The sequence below is a fragment of the Cydia amplana genome, chromosome 12 (assembly GCF_948474715.1).
Source record: "Cydia amplana chromosome 12, ilCydAmpl1.1, whole genome shotgun sequence".
Lineage (NCBI taxonomy): Eukaryota > Metazoa > Arthropoda > Insecta > Lepidoptera > Tortricidae > Cydia > Cydia amplana.
Window position 1 is genome coordinate 13915077 of NC_086080.1, and position 17951 is coordinate 13933027.

The 17951-nt window shown below is 37.8% G+C and overlaps 3 protein-coding genes across 3 annotated transcripts; 2 read left to right on the forward strand and 1 right to left on the reverse strand.

Annotated features, from left to right (window-relative positions):
- Positions 1 to 965: 965 nt before the first annotated feature.
- LOC134652627 (uncharacterized) lies at positions 966 to 1535 on the forward strand. Its single transcript, XM_063507788.1, has one exon. The coding sequence runs from the start codon at positions 1042 to 1044 to the stop codon at positions 1459 to 1461; it is 420 nt and encodes a 139-aa protein (XP_063363858.1). The 5' UTR covers positions 966 to 1041; the 3' UTR covers positions 1462 to 1535.
- A 2077-nt stretch (positions 1536 to 3612) lies between these two features.
- On the reverse strand, positions 3613 to 17319 carry LOC134652751 (dynein regulatory complex subunit 2). Its single transcript, XM_063507913.1, has 9 exons — positions 17185 to 17319; positions 16511 to 16624; positions 15984 to 16122; positions 12172 to 12395; positions 6016 to 6213; positions 5684 to 5878; positions 4872 to 5021; positions 4422 to 4654; positions 3613 to 3757 (listed from the first exon to the last, which is right to left on the reverse strand). The coding sequence occupies exons 1-9, from the start codon at positions 17317 to 17319 to the stop codon at positions 3613 to 3615; spliced, it is 1533 nt and encodes a 510-aa protein (XP_063363983.1).
- On the forward strand, positions 8322 to 11132 carry LOC134653083 (protein starmaker-like). The gene is made up of 5 exons (XM_063508376.1): positions 8322 to 8465; positions 8585 to 9085; positions 9465 to 9668; positions 10539 to 10665; positions 10898 to 11132. Exons 1-5 carry the CDS (start codon positions 8337 to 8339, stop codon positions 11005 to 11007), a joined length of 1071 nt encoding a protein of 356 aa, XP_063364446.1. The 5' UTR covers positions 8322 to 8336; the 3' UTR covers positions 11008 to 11132.
- Positions 17320 to 17951: the final 632 nt, after the last annotated feature.

Sequence of the window (17951 nt, forward strand, 5' to 3'; positions counted from 1 at the left end):
GTAGCAGCGAAAGCGCTATTATTGTTTGTCCTTGTCACAGTCTCACATCTTGTTTTATTCCCCACCGTAAATTGACCACCGTGATTGGTCGAATTCATTTGTTGCCCACCATAATGCGACGCTATGATTGGTCGAATTTATATGTTTTGTCCCTCACGGAGGCACGCGTAGACCACTTCTATAGGATGCTACCTTCTATGAGTATTAAACTGGATTGGGCATGAGTGGTGGGGATAACTGACAGAACGGGATAGTCTTATGTATCTTTCAGTAGGAGTAGCAGCGAAAGCGCTATTAATGTTTGTCCTTGTCATAGTCTCACATTTTTTTTTATTCCCCAACATAAATTAGTATGGATGATTGGTCGAATTTATTTGTTGCCATAACAAATAAATTCGACCAATCATAGCGTCGCATTGCGTATGTTTTGTCCCTCACGGAGGCACGCGTAGACCACTTCTATAGGATGCTACCTTCTATGAGCGCGAACTATAGTTCCTTTTGTTTAGCATTAGAAAGAACTCCACAGAAGCAAGCGTGCAGTTTTTATCATGAATTATACTTGGTCAACCAGATCTTGACAGTAGAAAAAGGCGGCAAATTTGAAAAATGTAGGCGCGAAGGGATATCGTCCCATAGAAAATTTTGATTTCGCGCCTTTTTTTACTGTCAAGATTTGGTTGACCAGCTATATCTAATGTATTACACACTATTTAAGTATTTAGCAAGTATACTGGGTCAACCAAATCTTGTCAGTAAATAGGACCAAAAAAAACTATACTCATCCTTTTCTTTTGGGTGCTAGAAACTTTCTTGATCGACGTTAGAAATTATTATAATTTGAATTTAATCGCCGACTAATTGAGTAGATTTATTATTTCTGAACGTTCCCTCAGAGAGTGACAGAGACAGCTCTACACAATCTGTGCTTCTGTTCTGTCAAAAAAAAAGTAACCAACTTTTGTGAGAATTTTCCACTTTATCTTAAATATTCGAATCCTAAAACACTTTTTCCTGTTTTATATAAACACAAAAAAGAAAATGGGCGATCATGACGATTTTGAAGATAACCAGTACCCAGACAACGACGAGTTTGTTCCATACGTGACTGCCGGCAATCTCACACAAAGAAATGGCGCGAAAGTGGCGATTTGGGGCAAAATCACTAGAGTATCAGCGAGCGAGGGCTTTTACATCAAGACTGTCGATGACCAAGAAGTACTTATCAAACTGAGGAAGCCCTTAGACGAGCCTTTGGAAGGCTGGTACGAGATATTTGGCGTGTCTCAGGGGAAGAGCATACTATGCGATGAATACGTGCCTTTTAATCAAGAAATGACCAAGAATGTTGATGTCGAAGGACACAAAGGCTTGGCGAGATTGTTAGCAGCTCTGGATGATCCCTGGAACCTCGGGGATGAAGGATCAAATGGGTTAAATGGTGTAATGCCAATGGAATGATTGTGGCTTTATTGGATATTTTAGCATGTAAGTTTGTTTACTGTACATTTCAAGAATAAAAATAATTTAAAACATTTGGTATTTTAGAATTCTGTTCATGTTTGGTGATTTGGTTGCCACCAGGGGTAAAATACAATGTTTTATATCTTATTCCCTGTTTGTAGTTGATAATTGTACTTTAACACTACTTAAATATAACTTTTATGAACAAACCATTCAATATTGATTGCGGGTTTACTGGCATATTAATACAAGCATTTTATACTGCATCCTGATGCGTGGCAACCAAATTGCCTATCAATGATAATTCGTGTCATTTTCTACATAAAAGGAAGATAGATGCTGTAAAATTAGATTCCTGTTTTGTCATTTTCCTTAGAACTAGTTAGTAGTATTCATTGATCTTGATTCCCACTGAATTGCCTCTGGAACAGATCGCTTTATCATATAGATATCAAGATAATGCAGGCTGCATACACTAGCGGATATGCCCTAAGGCTTAGTAAGCCAGGGCCTAGGGCGGCTAGCTATTAGTTACAGCAGTCTATATGATGGGTGCTGAAAGAGGGGCAGCTAGTACTTACCGCAGGGCCTGGGGCTCAGGGCGGCTAACACTGCAAATCTGCCACTGGCTGCATAAGCTCTGACTTGTTCAAGTTGAATAATTAATATGCAGTAAACAAGCAAAACGTGTGAGTGAGGCTACAGTTTTAATCCTTTATAAGCTGTTTATAAGGCATAACAAGTGTCGGAAATTATGCAAAATATTGAACCCTATCACAATCAAAGTTCACAATCATATGGGAAATATATTCCCTCTGCCTTATAAAGGCTTAACATTGATCAAAACTAATCAATTGACACCTCAGTCACCAAAATGGTTAGTAGTTTTGATGCTAGTTCGTTTTTTTTAGCATTAGAAAGAACTTGAAAGAAGGTAAGCGATTTTGACATGTCTTCTAATTGAAAAATACTTCTTTAAAATCAATAACTATTACTCATAAGTAATAGTTATTGATTTGAAGCAGAAGACTATAAAAGATCGTATTAGATTCATAATTGTTAAATATTTACCGTAACTTATTTTTAAAATGTGTTTTTCAATTAAAAGACACATCAAGATTGTTTACCTTATTTCTAATGCTAAAAAAACGAACTATAGGGTGCAACACACAACACAAACACACCCACACACATTCAGTTATGTAGGTGGAAATATAATCCAATAAGAATAAGAATAAGAATAATTTATTTATAATAAAATAGGTAGGCAATAGTAGGTATTCCCTTAGTAGAATCTAGAGAAGTTGATGTGTATTGTATGGCGGTGGCTAAGTTTGTGTGACTCTTAAGGGCGTGGCCTAGGAACAAACTTGTATGACGGTCGTTGTATGTGCGTCGGGGGCAGTGAATGTGTGTTAATAAAATTAACACTTAGCTTAGGCCATTGTAGTTACCTCGCAATTTCTGATAGATACAAGTAGTCATTGTATTGAAATTCTAATCTAACAGGGGAAAAAGAGGAAATTTAATATAAGCATAATAATTATGGTACCTAGGTACCTATACATAAATAAACTCGTTTAAATGTAATGTACAGATTGCGGCTTTGATATTAATTAACTTACCTAACTATAGGTACATACATAATCAGGTAGGTACTCACTTTAATAAGTACATCTACCCACACAGTTGTACAAGTTTTATTTGGGGCACAAATCCAATTCAACTTTAAAAACATTATTTCGTGAAGTGAAGCTGACACTTATTTAATATTGTTAGTAAATAACACTTTCAAAAGTGTTAGTACCTAAGCCTATAATTATAAAAGTGACGGAGTTAGATGCTCGAGATTTACGAACTTCGATTTTCGCGGTTAAAGCCCAGAGGGGCTACCGCAAAAACCGAATTTCGCAAATTGCGGGGATCTTTCTCTTTTACTTCAATGAAGGCGTAATTAGAGTCAGTGGCGTAGTTAGGCGTGGGCGAAGTGGGCCTTCGCCCACGGCCTCGCGCCCCAAGAGGGCCTCGCAGATGTGATTTCGCCCACGGCTAGATTAGCTCACGCTACGCCACTGATTAGAGTGACAGAGAAATGCCCGCAATTTCGGTTTTCGCGGTTGCCCTTTTGGCCTGGTGTGGTTAATAGCGTTAATAAGCATTGTCTATCCAGCACTGGACGCGGGGGTACGACCGCATGGCGCACTCCTTCTGTTTCCGGGCCTCCAACTTCATCCGTTTCTCGTGAAGGACCGCGTTCGAAAGGGCTCCTTCTACACATGTTACTGGACGGCTCCTGCAATTTTGGGGCATAATTAGTACATTTCAACCAACTTTCGTGAGATAAACCACTCGGTTATAGTATGAATTTTCTTAAATGATTACATACATCGAATTCAACCTTAAAACTACCACGATACAGCCGCTTTTTAAACGACATTGTTGCTTTGGCACGCGCTTGCTTTGGTAAAGGCTCTCTTGATTGTTCAAAAACAGATAGCAAAGTTGCGTTTTATTCACATGTGAGGCAAAGTAATCAAATGCGAATTTTGAGTAGTTTTGTCTTGTTTGCCGGTAGAATTGACTTTTCAATGATGATTTTGAATGATTTAAATATTTAATAACATTCATTTGGATTTGATTTTGTTTGATATATTACAGTTAATATTTTCTTCGGGTTGTTGTGGTGAAAAATTTTGTGTTTCACTCGGGGGCAGATTTTGTTTAACTCTCGTGCGTTGAAACCCTCGCAACGCTCAAGATTCCATTTTTCGAACCACTCGCGGTTCAATTTTGGAATCTTTCGCTTGCTCGGATATCAAAATTAGCACGAGCGGTTAAACAACAACTTTGCTCCCTTGTAAAACAAATAACTATTGTTAAATTAATAGATTAGGGTCTTAGGCGTAAAAATCATTTGAGAAAATTCATACTATAAATAAACTGATACTGATACTTACAAGGCTTTCCCAGCATCTGTCTTCTGCGTCTTCGAGGGCAGCGATACACTAAGCGGCCTAGCCTTTGTTCCCTTAAGGGCCAGGTCAGTTAGGAACCTCTTTATGTAATGCTTGAGCTGCACGTTCTCGCTGGCCAGTTTGCTTTTCTCGGCTCGAAGGCAAAGGGTCTGTACCTTCACTTTGTTCATTTTTAGCATAAATTTATCCATCTTGCTGTATTCCTTGTATTCGGTCTAAAACGAGATAAACATTTTAGAAGTTCACGCACACGGACATTACTACAATACAATACCTCTTTATTCTAAATCTTCTCTTTATTGCACACCTCAATACAAGAAAAAAATAGGTACTGAGAATACAGCAAATCAAGTAGAGGTGAACAACAGACGGCCATCGCTAAAAAACGATCTCTTCCAGACAAGTTTTTAGACACTAGGTTTAGGAACTTACGATCATAGCGCCGTCCAGGTGCTCAAACTCCAGCATCTCCCCGTCTCCCTCGCTTTGCATCACATCGTTGTCTCCCTCGACCTCATACTTGCGGCATATCTCCGCCATCTGCGTTATTTTATCCAACTTCTCTTTTACATCTTCGAGGCGCTGCAATTTTTATATCAGTAACTAAGCCCAAGTACAGTCACCATCATATATACCAGAGCAGCAGAGAGATATACGCACTCTAACGCCTTGACAATAGAGGAGTGTTTAGATATTTGTGAACACCTTGGCCGCTCCGATATATCTGATGGCGACTGTACAGAACGTAGTGGAAAATGAATATAGTTTATTAGGTTGAACGTAACACAGTTTGAAAGTAATTGGACTTTAGTCCACCTTGTAAGTGTACCTAAATATAGGATGGACCTTAAATTAGTTAATTCACTATGCCACTATTATGTTGTGTGGGAGTGGGAAAATACATACATAATTTAAGAACATCAACTCATTAGTCATTACCGGGAGAACAACGAGCAATTTTTGCACGCCAATATTACTGAAATCATATTTTTTAAGTTGCTGCTGTATGTAAAGGCTGATGGTCAGCCCGCCGGACGATATCAGCCTGTGATTTGTTCGGAGCTGTCAAATTTTTGTTCTAACTGACAGGCCGATACCGTCCGGCGGACTGTTAATCAGTGGGCCCCTTTAACAGCCGAAATTTAATAACTACAAGTCTACAACTAAACCATCTTGCGCCACTCTTGATGGAACCTTGGCACGTGCCTAAGCGGAAATAAATAAATTAGGTTAAGAAAACGCACTTTGGTGGCGTCTTGACTGGCATCCACCATCGTTGCCAGGTATTCTTCCGTCCTGCTCTGTTCTATCTTTGCGTCTCTCTTCATCTGCCAGTACTTTCTCGCTAAGTCCTCCTTGTGCGCCAACATTCTTTTCAGCTTCGCGGCCATAGTGTTTGTAGACTTCACCCATTCCTTTTGCAAAGTTAAGATCAGCTCCTGAAAACATGTAAGGTATCTATAATAGCCTTAGTAAACTTTTGTCTTTCGTACCGTAGCATTTTAGTTGGTAGGAACCTATGCAATTAACCTTCAGTTTATGTCTCTAACCTGACCATAAAAAGTCCATCTCTTACCGACGCTTGTTGTATTTGTATCTCATTCCTAGCAATATCCCGCTGGCAGAAGTCATCCTTCTCTCTCAGGCTATTGTAGTGGCTCATGATGGGGTTGAACCTCTCCAAGTAAGAGTTGTACACGTCTCGGAGTTGGTGCCAGTACATCTCTATTTGCAGCTTCTTTGGTCGACAGAGGCTTCTCATCTCTTCTTCGTGCTAGAAACATAAATTCAGCGTGAAAACTCAAAAACGATAAGGAAGGTAGGTATATTTGAACACAGTGTACTTTGTAAGCCGCTTCTAATACCTACTTAGACCGCGAGCCACTGCCACTCCGTTGGTGGATTGAGGAATGGCAGACACCGAAACACGTAAAAAAAACATACTTCTCCGAAAGTCAAAAATAATCTCCCCCACTTTTGAACAGGGTGTTTTATACACAGTACAGTATTAGAATTTAATTCTTCCTTTACTTCAAGTTTATTTGGAATTGTGGATACCGACTATAACCCTTAAAAGGGCAGGCAAGGATGTCAGAAATTTGAGAAATTAGTCAATAATGAACTCCACTTTGTAAATAAAGTCTAAATCATGGTGGCTAATATACCTACGGCCCTGCCCTGTTTAGGGATAATCATAAATTTCGCTATGGTGCCTTTGAGCAGGATAAATTGAAATGATATGTAATGAGTAATTCAACACAATCGCACTTATAAAGAGTGACAGAGAGACAGATCGTTTCGTTCGCTATGGCGCAAACGATTGTCATGGTGGCTAAGTATCTATTACCTATTGTATTTTCTTAATAGCGACATGCCTGCCATCTTAGGATTAAGTAGTTGAAATGTGGACAATATCTAGGTAAGGTTAAATATTCAGTCAGCTATAGGTACCTAATACGATATTTTACAAAGTGTTTCAAAACTCGGCGCCAAAGCACGTCAAGCATATGATGGCGTTTCATTGCAATTTTCGATTGGTCATGACCAGCATCCGGTGATTAGCCCGCACGCTTCCGCTGTGACGATGACATCTGACAGCCATGACAGATGTTCGGTGACATGGCCATTGTGCGTGACATGCCAGCGATATCAAATGGTGCACAGATTGTTCGTAAACAAAAATTTGATTCTCGTCGAGACAGAGACAAGGGAATAGTTATTTGTACAACAAGAGATCAAAGTTTGATATTTCTTCGAGTGCTTATTTTGAGTCCCGTGCAAGCGAAAGATTCTATAATAGATTCACGAGCGTAGCGAGTGAATCTAATTTAGAATCTTGAGCGTAGTAAGGGACTCAAAAGCGCACGAGATGTAAATAACTTTGATCTCGTGTAGTACACAACATTTTTCACCTCAGCAGTGAGAACATATTAGAGAACCCGAAAAATGTATTCCTTCTTCATCACTTACCTCTATTTACTCATGTTTTCTTAAGATATACCAACAATTAAATTTTCACCTCAGCAGCTCGAACAAGGGTACTTTGCTACTTAAAAACAGTGAGCAAAATCGCATTTTGCTCATTTTAAAAATAAAAATAAAATAAAATAAAATATTTTTTTATTGACAAAAAACAAGTTACTAAGTGGGTTTTGAAGTCCCTGACTTCTGAGCTAGGTAAAGACCTGTGTTACAGAAGTCAGTGTCCTCTCCTAGACAATAGAAACTATATAAGGACTCAGCAGCAAATGCGATTTTGCTCACTGTTTTTAAGTAGCAAAGTACCCTTGTTCGAGCTGCTGAGGTGAAAAATCTATTTCTTTGTCCTAGAGAAAAAAGTTTTATTCATTCGCTTGCCCTTTTCCCATCACTTTGGGGTCGGCGCAGCCGCAGCATTTCATTTCCTCCAGACCTCTACAAATGAATGATTATGGAATTTTTGGAAAGGGAAACGTACAGCCCACTGCGGCGTCCAATGAGGTCATCCATTTCGTGCGTCCATCTTAATACCTAATCCAATCAATCAACCGGGCTTAGATTTAAATAATGAGTCCTTAACGTTAGAAATTAGGTAGGTATGAAAGTAAAGGCAGCATCAAAAGTAATAGACAAAAGAACACGCTAAAGTCACCAGCACCTTTTTATAATTCTTCAAATAGATACATATAATATCTGTACCTACATTTATTGTTCAAAAATAAAATATAGGTACTCCTACGTAGGTACCTAAGTAGGTATACCTATTTATTATAGAAACTTACATTATCAAGTATTTATAAAAAAAAACCCTGTATGAAAGTTATTCTGTACATTTTCTTTTTACTTCCATCCTGCATAGTCTATTAGACAATTAAGTTATTTGGGTGCTGTTTGTAACCCTTTGTGCAGAGAGTGGTGATGCGTGGAGCTGGTTATAATAGGATGCTGCGTGACCACCGGCACCATTGTGGCTGGCACAGTCGCGTGAAGATGCGGCTTTTAAAATGTTGCCTTGTCATATTTTGCGTGTTGATCGTGCATTGTTTTGTGAGTAGTTCTGATATTTTAAAACCATGGCGTAACTCTCCGTATCATCCAATACAAGATAAATATAGCCATTAACATATTCCTTAGGTATTGATACTTCTTGTTGTATACTTAAACAGGCCCTCAACTGCCGATCGGATGGAGGTCCCAAAGAAAATGAACTGAAAAGAATATATATGAACTGCTTAAGAAGAAATGAGGGAAGAAATGCCAGTGATAGCAGGCATTCAGACCAGGACTGGAGAGAATCGAGGAAGAAAAATCAAAACCACTGGGACATGAGAGACGACCATTCGAGTAAAGAAGACAGAATCGGCAGTCGGGTTGACAGACATGATCATGATAGAGACGATGATGGAAGTTACGACAGGGGTAGAAACGATAGAATGGGGAGCAGAGATCGCATGGGAAATAGGGACAGAATGGATAGCGATGAGAGAAGTAGCGGTAGGCACTATCAGAGTGACGGAAGGAATGATAGGATGGGTGGACGTGGTGATAGGATGGATGGTCAAAACGATAGAAATGGTAGAGACGAATGGATGGGGCGTGACGATAGGTATAGGCGAGATGATATGATCAACGGCAGGGAAGATTTCCACAGTCAAGAATATGGAAACGTAAGTATTTAAGGACATTTCAAATGAATAATTGGAATGTATGTATGTATAAATATTCATCATCAGGCTATATTAGTCCACTGCTGGACATAGCCTTCCCCTAAAGAGCGCCAAAGCGCCCTGTCTTCAGCTTGCCGCATCCAGCATCTGCCTGCAGTCTTTCGCAGATCGTCATCCCATCTGGTCGGAGGGCGTCCTACACTCTGGCGTTTGCCGATTCGCGGTCTCTACACAGAACACGTTTACCCCAGCGGTTGTCGGTTCTTCGTGAGATATGGCCAGCCCACTGCCACTTCAGCTTGTTAATTATTTGAGCTATGTCATGTCGGTAACTTTGTTTCTCTGTCGGATGTATAAATATTATACTTCGTATTTTCAGGATCGTTTTAATCCGTATCGTGCAACGCAGAATCCCCAGAGGTACCGGCGCGAGCGTCCTAGCAAGAACTCTGGGTACCGGAGCCAGTACAACCCCAACTCCTCGCGGCCTGGAGACGGCAACGATGAGAGGAACTCCAGCGAGAACAACTCCAGCAGGGATAGCGGATGCGTGCTGCATTGCTTCCTCGAGGAACTAGAGATGGTTAGCTTATCAGTTTGATTTTGATTGTAAGTACATCCAAATTTTGTTTTGGATAAATACTAGGCTTCGTCTTGATAAGATAAGGAGTAGCATGTGCAGGTATGTCTATGCTTATTTTTACCTAAAACTAATACCGTGCAAACATGTTGCCTGCTATCGCGATAAGCCGTTTCATGGGAAAGGGCTGTGAAACTCACGAGCCATGATAATGCATGGTTCCGAGATTTGGTCCTAAAGCTCGCCAAAAACAAAATCGAGGACGCCAATTAACGCAAATGTTGATTCCACATTAAGATTTGCTTAACATTTGAAATTCCTTTTCGCATAGGTACACCTATATTTAAGGAAATTCAACTACTAAGTACCTAAATAACATACATAATAGTTATTCGACATACCAGGACAAATTTCCCGCTATGGGGTATTCTCAGTGGTATTTTATAATAATATATTATAACCTGTAATAACTTTTTCACATTATGCATATTGCATAGGTATCCAAATAAATTCGTTCCACGTTCGCGCTCTTATTTCGATATTTATTAAAAGTGCTAATGGGCATTTATTTGTCGATTTTATTCGTCAGATTTTGATAAAATTTAGGTCAGTTTGAAGAGTTGCTCATTTTGAGCGGTGTAAATACTTACCTACGAAATCCCAAGTTGGGACAAATAATGTATCTAGTGTAGATACATTCTACCTATGTAATTTTCCGTTGAGTTACGAAAATATTATAGCATACGTTTTTGTAACTTAGAGGAAGATATTGTAGGACGTACTGTGTAATGCCAAATTTTATCAAAATCTGACGAAAAAACGAATAATACAACAAATAAAAAATGTTCAAATAATAACAACTATTAATTTCAGACTGGTGACAACGGCATGCCCGATAGATACCTCGTAACACACGCAATTACAAAAGACGTGAAGAATGAAGATTTAAAAGATTTCCTACAAGAATCTATAGATGAGTGCTTCCAGATACTTTATAATGGTACGGAGTTTTTAAATCCACATTTCTCATTAGTCCTATCCTATGTCCTATGTGACTTAAATGAAATTAGAAATAAAAACAATGTTTTTTTATTTATTTAGGTAAATGTATTTTCTAAAAGTAACAAATCTCGGATCTATTAGTCCGAATTATTAAAAATGTACCTACCTTGTTACATTTTAACTACAATTACTTTCTACTAATTTTGAAAGCATTATTTCTTTCTTTTCAGAAAACACAGACGACAAGTGTGATTTTTCAAAGAACTTAATGACTTGTTTATCGGAGAAGGGCCGAGCGAACTGCGATGACTGGAAAGATGACTTCAAAATAAAGTACTGAACACATGCTGTATAATGTTAACCGTTTTTGTGTGTCATACTTACTAATATTTTTATTCTCTTGAATGTGATTTTGATCCTTGTCAATTTTATTATGGGTTTAATATACGTGTAATCATTGCAAAACTTGTTTGTTTTACTAAACTTAATTTTCGTAAAAACTAACCCTATAACTAATATTTATATACGGTTAGGGACTATATTTAAGGGTGCTAACACATAAATCGACCGATGGCATGACCATCGACGTCGATCGATAGTTTCTATCTAAATAGACAAATCGATCGATCGACGTCGACATTTTATTTATTTTATTTTATTTATTTGAAAAATGTTTACATGACCTTACAGACAGATCCAATGCGCCATGAAACTTAACATTAACATATATAGCCTGACCAGTAATATATGATAATTGTCAAGAGGGCGCTGTTATTCTCATGTATAGGGTGACAATTCAGTGTAGTATGAAAAAATTAGTTCCAGTGAAATTCCGCAACATGGCGCACCCTCAATAGATCCTGGTTCACCTATACCTACCAAGCAGTTGACGTCGATCGATGCCAATCGATCGATTTATGTGGTAACACCCTCATTTATGGAATTGGACGTTATTTTTAGTGTTTCCGTATTACGTGCTAGATGAATAAATTATTACGCTAAATAATATACCTAATATTTATGTCTGATTACCCATTTATGCTTTATACAATTATAATACAAAAACCACAATGCGTCATTCATTATGTCGTTGTAAATATAATGCTTACCTACATATTTTAAGGAATTAAAAATATACCAAACAACAATATTTTAGGCTAAATAATAATTCACTGTTTTTCCTACCGGCTATTGTTTTAGTTATAAATTACTTTAATTACAACATCAAATGTTTAATTTATTATGTACCGTAAAACGTGCCTACTTTGGTCAGTATAAAATTTAAAAAACTGTATTATAATTATAACTAGGTATAATTATATTTCATTTAAGTGTTACAATATGATAGTAGTGACTGTCTATTTTAAATCGGCATATATAAATCAACATACCTACCTAATAATTTTGGTGCAAAGTAGGTACCTAGCAAAGAGTAGGTACCTACCTAGGCACATTTTAAGGTAAATTCAACACCGATGCCGATATTTAAGTATTGCTTACTTACCTCTAGCCGAGCATCATTTTTAGCAGTCGCTCTTTTCAGTTCCCTCTCTTTTTTATTGGCTTGGAAGTCCCTGTCTTGGATGTACGTGATAAGTATCAGTTTGGTCTCCGCCTGCTCTTGGCTGTCAATTTTGTCCCCTTCCTCTTTGTCCCAACTGTCCAGAAGACTGTTCTTCTGGTGCTCATATTCTGTCTGCAGCTTGTCGAGACGTTGCGATCCTATGTCTGAAGTTTAAAGTTATTATTACGAAGCAGAGCAAATTCTCAAAATGTGTTATCTTTTCCTCAAACCTTCAGATATTAGAGGAATCATCGCTCTGCTCGCCCTCGTTACAAATTAAGGAAATAAAGTAGGTACCATAAAAGGCTATATATATTATAAAATTTATAATACCTACTAGCTGTTGCCCGCGACTTCGTACGCGTGGATTTGTATATTGGTGGTTATAAATTCTACATTAGCTTGGAACATTATGCAGCAAAAGATAGCAGTAGGGATGGTTAATCATTTGTTAATTATTATAGGGTCGACTACAAAGAGATGTATCCACTTTTTCACCTTATTACAAGGCAGTAAGGTGAAAAAGTGGATATATCTCTTTGTAGTCGACTGTACAACGCATGAGATTAGTCTTTCACAACTTGCCTACGAAGTTTCAAGCCCCTAACTGAATAAAATAATGTTCTCGATATAATCTCTCTCAACCCCCAGAAGATTTTCAAGTCCACTATTTAATAAAACCTAAAACCTTTAGTTTAGTGTTTAAACCTTTAGTTAGGGGATGAATTTTTAAAAACGCTAAAATTACTTTTCTTGTATTCTAATAATATGCCTTTATACAACGATTCAAGTCACGCACTCAAATAAATATTTGGGTTCCATACAAATTTTCAACCCCCTTTTCACCGCCTTGGGGGATGAATTATCAAAGACTCTGAAATTAGTTTTCTTTTCTCTTAATAAAATACCTTTTTACGAAGCTTCAAGTTCCTAGCTTTAAATAATAAATTATAGGTAACCTAAACAAACTTTCAACCCCTTTTTAACCCTGTTATGCGATGATTTTTTAAAAACGCTGAAATTAGTTTTCTTGTGTTCTAATAATATGGCTTAATACAAAAATTTAAGTCCCGCATTCTCAAAAATATTTGATCTCCATACAAACTTTCAACCCCTTTTTCACCTCCTCGGGGGATGAATTTTTAAAAACGCTGAATAGGTTTTCTTGTTTTTTAATAAAATACCTTTTCACGAAGTTTCAAGTTCCTAGCTTTAAATAAAATTTGAACCCTATACAAACTTTCAACCCCTTTTGGACCCTTATAGGGGATGAATTTAAAAAAAATCTGAAATTACTTTTCTCGTATTCTAATAATATGTCAATATACAAAGATTCAAGTCCCGCACTTAAAAAATTTTTTGACCTCCATACAAATTTTCAACGCCTTTTTCACCACCTTAAATGTTGAATTTTGAAAAACGCTGACATGAGTTTTCTTCTCTTTGAATGAAATAACTTTTTACGAAGTTACAAATTCGTAGCTTAAAATAAAATTTAAACCCTATACATACTTTCAACCCCTTTTAACCCTTTTAAGCGATGAATTTTTTTAAACGCTGAAATTACTTTTCTTCATATCTAATATTATGCCTTTATACAAAGATTCAAGTCCCGCACTCTCAAAAATATTTGATCTCCGTACAAACTTTCAACCCCTTTTTCACCACCTCGGGGGATGAATTTTTAAAAACGCTGAAATTAGTTTTGTTGTTTTTTAATTTAATACCTTTTTGCGAAGTTTCAAGGTCCTAGCTTAAAATAAAATTTGCACCCCAAGACAAAGTTTCATCCCCTTTTTTACCCCCTTAGGGGTTGAATTTCCTAAAACGTCGCAATTACTTTTTTTTGTAATCGGCTATTATGCCTTTCTAAGAAGTTTTAAAGCACTTGTAATGGATTCAAACTTTCAACCCCTTTTTAACCCTGTTAAGGGATGAATTTTTAAAAACGCTGATATTACTTTTCCTGTCTTATAATAATATACCCATATACAAAGTTTCAAGTCCCACACTCACAAAAATATTTGATCTCCATACAAACTTTCAACCCCTTTTTCACCACCTTGGGGGATGAATTTTCGAAAACGCTGAAATTACATTTCTTATTTTTTAATATAATACATTTTCACAAAGTTTCAAATTCCTAGCTTAAAATAAAACTTGAACCCCATACAAACTCTCATCCCCTTTTTAACCCTTTTAAGAGATGAATTTTTAAAAACGCTGAAATTACTTTTCTTCATTTCTAATACTATGCCTTTATACAAAGATTCAAGTCCCGCACTCTCAAAAATATTTGATCTCCGTACAAACTTTCAAACCCCTTTTTCACCACCTCGGGGGATGAATGTTTAAAAACGCTGAAATTAGTTTTGTTGTTTTTTAATTTAATACCTTTTTGCGAAGTTTCAAGGTCCTAGCTTAAAATAAAATTTGCACCCCAAGACAAAGTTTCATCCCCTTTTTTACCCCCTTAGGGGTTGAATTTCCTAAAACGTCGCAATTACTTTTTTTTGTAATCGGCTATTATGCCTTTCTAAGAAGTTTCAAAGCATTTGTAATGGATTCAAACTTTCAACCCCTTTTTAACCCTGTTAAGGGATGAATTATTAAAAACGCTGAAATTACTTTTCCTGTCTTATAATAATATACCCATATACAATGTTTCAAGTCCCACACTCACAAAAATATTTGATCTCCATACAAACTTTCAACCCCTTTTTCACCACCTTGGGGGATGAATTTTCGAAAACGCTGAAATTACTTTTCTTGTTTTTTAATATAATACATTTTTACAAAGTTTCAAATTCCTAGCTTAAAATAAAACTTGAACCCCATACAACCTTTCATCCCCTTTTTAACCCCCTTAGGGGTTGAATTTTTCAAAATCGCTTCTTATCTCTTGTACACTTTATAAATGCAATCTAGTGTGCAAATTTCAACTTTCTAGCTTTTGTAGTTTCGGCTCTGCGTTGATGAATCAGTCAGTCAGTCAGTCAGTCAGTCAGTCAGTCAGGACACTTGCATTTATATATATAGATTAATCGCTGTCAAAGTTGACGTCACTGAAAACAAGGAAAGCATCAAGGATACCTATCATAAAATCATAATAATGTTGATGCAACATGGATGTAACAAATGAAAATACAAAACAACCGCCGATAATTTTACCTTACATTAATTTGCAATAATCAAAGTTCGTAAAAACAATTTCATTGTATTGCAAAATGCTATTCAGTTTTGGGCCTGGAAAGCGCGACGATGCTGCTCGGCCGAGTCTTTGACCCTCGACAGCGACGCCAGCAGCCGAACCTTGCGCTCCACTTTAAGTTGGAACTGCTCATGAAAAGAGGATGTTCGGGGCTTACTTAGGAAGTAGCCGAGGGTCTCGGTGTGGGCCTGGAAAGCGCGGCGACCAGGGCGGACACGCCATACATCAAAAATGATTTGCGTTTATATGTGTGCGCGGCACGTCTGTACACGCGTCATTGAGTTTCTGACGGAATCCTGACATGCTCTCAGTAGAGCGACTTACGCACACATTCATGTCGCGGCCTGTCGCGGGCGAGGTAATCCGAATCGGGGCGGGGCGGTGCGTGTCCATTCTGTATGATAATACTATTACTTATTCTGTGGCGGCGATGCTGGTCGTCCGAGTCTTCTACTGCCCTCGACAGCGACGCCAGCAGCCGATCCTTGCGCTCCACTTTAAGTTGGAACTGCTCATGTAAAGAGGATGGTTCGGGACTTACTTAGGAAATAGCCGAGGGTCTCGGTGTGGGCCTGGAAAGCGCGGCGATGCTGGTCGTCCGAGTCTTCTACTGCCCTCGACAGCGACGCCAGAAGCCGATCCTTGCGCTCCACCATGAAGTTGAAGCTGCTCATGGCGCCCTTAAATCCGTTTAAAAGTGATCATTTGTAGATTGTGATAAACACGCGAATCCTGATGCGTCAAAGAGTTCAAAGATTCTTTATAACAGACCGCTAATTGTTTTTTTTCTGTTACACTCCGGAAAGACTGTTAGTTTAAAGAGGAAATTAAATTATAAAAAAAATAATGATAACATAAATTAATCTCACTGTTATTAACATTCAATTAAAATCATGATAATTTGATAAAGCAACACACGATTAAAATCAGAAGTCAAGTTATTTCTATGGGCCCACAAAATTAGGGTGAGATTTTTGGATAGGTACATTCGGCAATACAATATAGAGATTCGAGATTTTCGCAAATTGTACACACCTATTTTATTTTATATTTAAATTTCATGTTTACCTGTATCTCTAGAGCCATTTGCTTGCATTTTACGCGACGGAGAATGTACCGCCATGCCTGATTCAATTTCGCGGTGTTCGTACGACTGTACGCTTGCTCCTTGTCGAGTTTGTTCTGAAATGTTAGAATAAAGTTATGAATTATTCCTTAATTATATTTATTACTCATCATAGTAATTAAATCGGCTATTTAGACACTGTGTTTGGGAAAATGTTCGGCCTTAGGTAGGTACCCAGGTACCTTTTGTTTATGTAAAAAAATACCTATATAGTATGAACCGCGCGCGTTTTTCTTCGCGCCGTTGGTCATGCCTTTCTTACATTGACGAAGAGCGCGATTAGGTCACTCTCGCGCCTCCTCTTATATCGCGCGCGGTAGCGCGCTCGTTATTCGTCTGACAACCTAGCGTGTTCGTGCTTTTCTTACCTTGATGAAAAGCGCGATAAGGTCACGATTGCGTCTACGCGCCTCCTCTTCTATATCGGCGCGATGCTGTAGATAGCGCGCTCGTTATTCGTCTGACAACCTAGCGTATTCGTGCTTTTCTTACCTTGATGAAGAGCGCGATAAGAGCACGCTTGCGTCTACGCGCCTCCTCTTCTATATCGGCGCGATGCTGTAGATAGCGCGCTCGTTATTCGTCTGACAACCTAGCGTGTTCGTGCTTTTCTTACCTTGATGAAAAGCGCGATAAGGTCACGCTTGCGTCTACGCGCCTCCTCTTCTATATCGGCGCGATGCTGTAGATACCGTGCTCGTTCTTCGTCGGACATGCGCGCGAGTTTGTTCACCTTCCCTTTCTTCGGCATTTTGATTTATTTCTAACTTACTGCAAATTAAAACAATTGTGTACGATCAGAAAGTTTGAAAAAAGTATACGTTATTATTATTTTAATTACTCTTTGCACCACCTTAACTTAATGCATAAAGTATTTAAAGAATACATAAATGATACCATTTAAGTGTAAATGTTAAGTAATAATAATCGTATAGAAAAGTATAATTATTTATTGGCTATATCTCATTGCTATAGGTAGGGAAATATAACTAATAAAAATCGAGGTTCAAACTTATTATAAGGAGATTTTTTAGCCGACTTCAAAAAAAGGTGAGCTAATCTTTTCTGGATTCAAAGTTAACAATATTTTAAAATCTAAACTAAGCAACTCCTGCTCTTCCTCTTACTTATCTTACCCACTTAATTATCCGAAATATTAGTATTACTCAGATTTTTTTGGATAATGCACTTGATGCACTTCCTTTAGAGGTAATATTAGATTACTGGCAACCAACAAAAAATACCTACGCAAGATATTGTTATTTCTATAACAACGCGTAACGCGCTATGCGTTGTTATGGACACAAATTAGCAACGGTTATCTGTTATCGGTTGCTAAGAACGCGATAACATCTTATTGATTAACGTTGAATCCAAAATATT

Bases quoted from the DNA above. Each gene is read 5' to 3' on its own strand.
- LOC134653083 (XM_063508376.1), top strand. From the start codon at position 8,337: ATGCGTGGAGCTGGTTATAATAGGATGCTGCGTGACCACCGGCACCAT. The intron at 8,466-8,584 runs GTGAGTAGTTCT...ATACTTAAACAG, and splicing joins TGTTGATCGTGCATTGTTTT to GCCCTCAACTGCCGATCGGA. The intron at 10,666-10,897 runs GTACGGAGTTTT...CTTTCTTTTCAG, and splicing joins CTTCCAGATACTTTATAATG to AAAACACAGACGACAAGTGT.
- LOC134652627 (XM_063507788.1), top strand. From the start codon at position 1,042: ATGGGCGATCATGACGATTTTGAAGATAACCAGTACCCAGACAACGAC.
- LOC134652751 (XM_063507913.1), bottom strand. From the start codon at position 17,319: ATGCCGAAGAAAGGGAAGGTGAACAAACTCGCGCGCATGTCCGACGAA. The intron at 12,396-15,983 runs GTAAGTCCCGAA...TTTAAACTTCAG, and splicing joins GACCCTCGGCTATTTCCTAA to ACATAGGATCGCAACGTCTC. The intron at 5,879-6,015 runs GTAAGAGATGGA...ACATGTTTTCAG, and splicing joins TACAAATACAACAAGCGTCG to GAGCTGATCTTAACTTTGCA.